This window comes from Orbicella faveolata, unplaced genomic scaffold, assembly GCF_042242905.1.
Source record: "Orbicella faveolata isolate gen_17 unplaced genomic scaffold, um_ofav_v1 contig_12, whole genome shotgun sequence".
In the NCBI taxonomy this organism is placed as follows: domain Eukaryota; kingdom Metazoa; phylum Cnidaria; class Anthozoa; order Scleractinia; family Merulinidae; genus Orbicella; species Orbicella faveolata.
The window spans coordinates 8,467,501-8,470,430 of record NW_028301539.1 but is presented as its reverse complement, the minus strand read 5'-3'; the positions used below and the strand labels follow the sequence as shown (position 1 = coordinate 8,470,430).

The 2,930-nt window shown below is 37.6% G+C and overlaps 1 protein-coding gene across 1 annotated transcript; it reads left to right on the top strand.

The window, feature by feature from the left end:
- Nucleotides 1-1,078: 1,078 nt before the first annotated feature.
- On the top strand, nucleotides 1,079-2,555 carry LOC149116436 (QRFP-like peptide receptor). The gene has a single exon (XM_089283673.1). It carries the CDS (start codon nucleotides 1,130-1,132, stop codon nucleotides 2,402-2,404), a length of 1,275 nt encoding a protein of 424 aa, XP_089139799.1. The 5' UTR covers nucleotides 1,079-1,129; the 3' UTR covers nucleotides 2,405-2,555.
- The last annotated feature ends 375 nt before the right edge of the window (nucleotides 2,556-2,930 follow it).

Here is a 2,930-nt window from a genome sequence, read left to right as displayed (position 1 = left end):
TGTCATGAGATTACCCTCCTTTATGCCCAGTAAATTACGAACACCTTAGATTTTTGAGAGATATAAGCAATAATAATAATTAAGAGAGATAAAAAATATGACATCCCCCGCTGGGTGCCTTGTGGTTAGTTAGTCTAATCACAGGGGCATATTATTCACGTGCAAAAATTAAAATAACAACGGAAGGAAGAGGTTCGTTTTATTTGGAGGTAGCGGTTGTGGAATTTTGAATCGTTTATTCGTATTACTATGAAATGACCTTTATTTAAGTTAAGAATGCTAACTCAGACATGCTTGTCAGATATCTCATTATTATGTTTCTTCAAACACTCTTTCAATTGTTTATCGCTTTGGCATCACGCATGGTAATATTTTCCAACTTTTGTTTCACAAAGACTGAAAATCAATTAAAATTGATTTAATTTAGAGCCTGGTAATTTCACGACTAGAAATATTCTCGGGTGCTGGATAAGGACTATAAAACGCCACTATACTTTTAGTCTAAAGGGCCAACTATTCTTCCTCGGAAATAAGAACACAATTGTATCTTTTAGCAGATGTCAAGAAAACAGCGGGAGTGATTGTCTTAACAAATCGTTATATCCAAAAAATAATTTACAATCACAAACATGTAGCAATCATCGATTTTGTTTTTATTCCTTTCCAGTCAAAATGTCGAAAAACACCCAATTGAATTCATCTAGATATATAAGAAATTTCAAGACTGAAACTACTAAATAATTACTTAAAGTTGCGAGCAAATAATAGTGTTCACAAGATATGCTGAAGATAATAAATTTATCAGACCCTTGATAAGTGCCAGGAGAATTGTCAATATCGAATCAAACAGAGACAAGTCTTTAACCTTTTGTAAATAAACAACTTGCTTAGCGAGCAAAATATTTCTACTTATCTTCTCGCCTTGAATCCACGTTTTAGGTAAGAGAGTTGTGTCAGATGCATTATTGTTTTAGCTGAAAGAAGTTCTTAAAAATCCAACATATAAGCGAACTTACAAGTAGTCTCAAATATTGATATTGTGTCGTTACCTTACTAAGGCTCGTAGATACAGACTTAATTTAGTTTTGAAAATTTACTCAACGTCTCGTCTTTCGCTCTTTCAGAGAAAATGAACTTCTCTTCAAACAACACTTCTGAGAACGGGACCAGTGACACAACAACAGCATCCACGGCTTGTTACGTGAATGATCCTTTCTCGATTAAACTTGCACGAATCGTCGCTTACAGCGTTCTCATATTAGCATCTCTCCTTGGAAATATTCTCGTCGTAACTTTGGTTTGTAAATACGACAGAGTTCGGAAAACTATCAACTTGACGGTAGTGAACATGGCGGTGGCAAATCTTGTCATCACAACCGTGTACATGCCGAGATTAATTCCAATGTTCCTGATCGGCACCACGTGGCTTGTAGAAGGCGATTTGGGTTATGCTCTGTGCAAGATAGTTCCCTTTCTTCACCATGTAGCGATCATCGCATCGATCTTGACTCTACTAACCTCGGGCTTGGACACTTTCTGTGCCGTGGTTTTTCCGCTGAAAAATACATACACCACCAAAGCTGCAAGGTGGGCGATTGTCCTAACTTGGACTTTGGCGATTTTCGCCCGACTGCCCTATTTGATCTCCCTACGGACGAAGACCTCCAAACGCAAACAAACTTGTGGTTCAGATCTAGGCAAATTATTCAACAACGAGAATGCTCGAGATATATACTACACGTTTCTTTTTGTAATGTTTTACGTTCTTCCTTGGCTGGCGATCTTTAATTTTTATGCCATTATTGTGATCAAACTTAAAACGGGGAAAACCCCACGACAAGAGAGCATAACAGCTGCCCGTTTAAAAGAACTGCGAGTCAAGGCGACGCGAAATGTCATAAAAATGATGATTGTTATTACGCTTTTGTTTCTTGTCTGCTGGATAGCATATTTCCTGGCCCAGGTCGCTTTTAGAGAAATTCCATGTAGCTTTCGATTTTGGCGGCTATTTCTTGCCCACTGCAATTGCGCCATCAATCCAGTTTTATTTGTCATCTTCAATACGACGGTCCGCAGAGGAATTAAAGATATTGCGAGGAAATTCCGCCGAACATCGCATAGACATAATTACGTTTGCGATACTTTCCTCGGAGCTATTTTTCAAACCACAACTATAAAGAAACGAAAACTTTATATTTCTCCAGCAAAGCGCAAGAGCAGGTCGCGGTCGCTGGCGTTCTCGATTAATGCGACCATAAAAATGGCCACTGTTGGTGAGTCCAATCGACCGGCAGCCACGCGCAAAAAAATTGGCCATGCAGACGAGTTAGGAATTGAAAATCAAGGGATTGAGGAAAATAACAGTTCACCGAATGAAAGTCTTACCTTTAATGCCCTGAAATAGATGTTAAAGTCGACACAGTGTATATGTATAAGATTTTTAATGTGATTTAGCATGAGGTGGGACCATAAATGGCCACAAAGGAAACAATGTGTTTCATTCTTTCTTTACGTTACAGTAAAATAAAAGAATTTCCTATTGTTAGAAATTAAAAGCTGTCACAATTTTTCTTATACAGAATTAAGCCATTAATATTTTATCGCTTAAGAGAGAGGCGCAGTGAATAACAAATGTTCGGCTCAAATAACGTCTGTTATTTCAGCTGCAAGTAACAACTCTATAAAAGAACAAGTACTAGTACTAACATGTACCTCACAATAAACTAAACGAAATTTGGAACGTAAGCGTTTTCTATTATTAACGTTGTTCAAGATCTCTAAAATCTGCTAAGCTCTTTCAAAAGCCTGTGTTCCAAGACGAACCGAACAGAATCAAAAGGAAGCCTCTTGGACTCAGTTAAATAGGTAAACAATATACAGTATTTGACTAAAAAAACCATTTGCAGTCGAGAAACTAGTTTGGCCCAATT

What these genes read in the sequence shown, in the direction of transcription:
- LOC149116436 (XM_089283673.1), top strand. Translation starts at nt 1,130, where the DNA reads ATGAACTTCTCTTCAAACAACACTTCTGAGAACGGGACCAGTGACACA.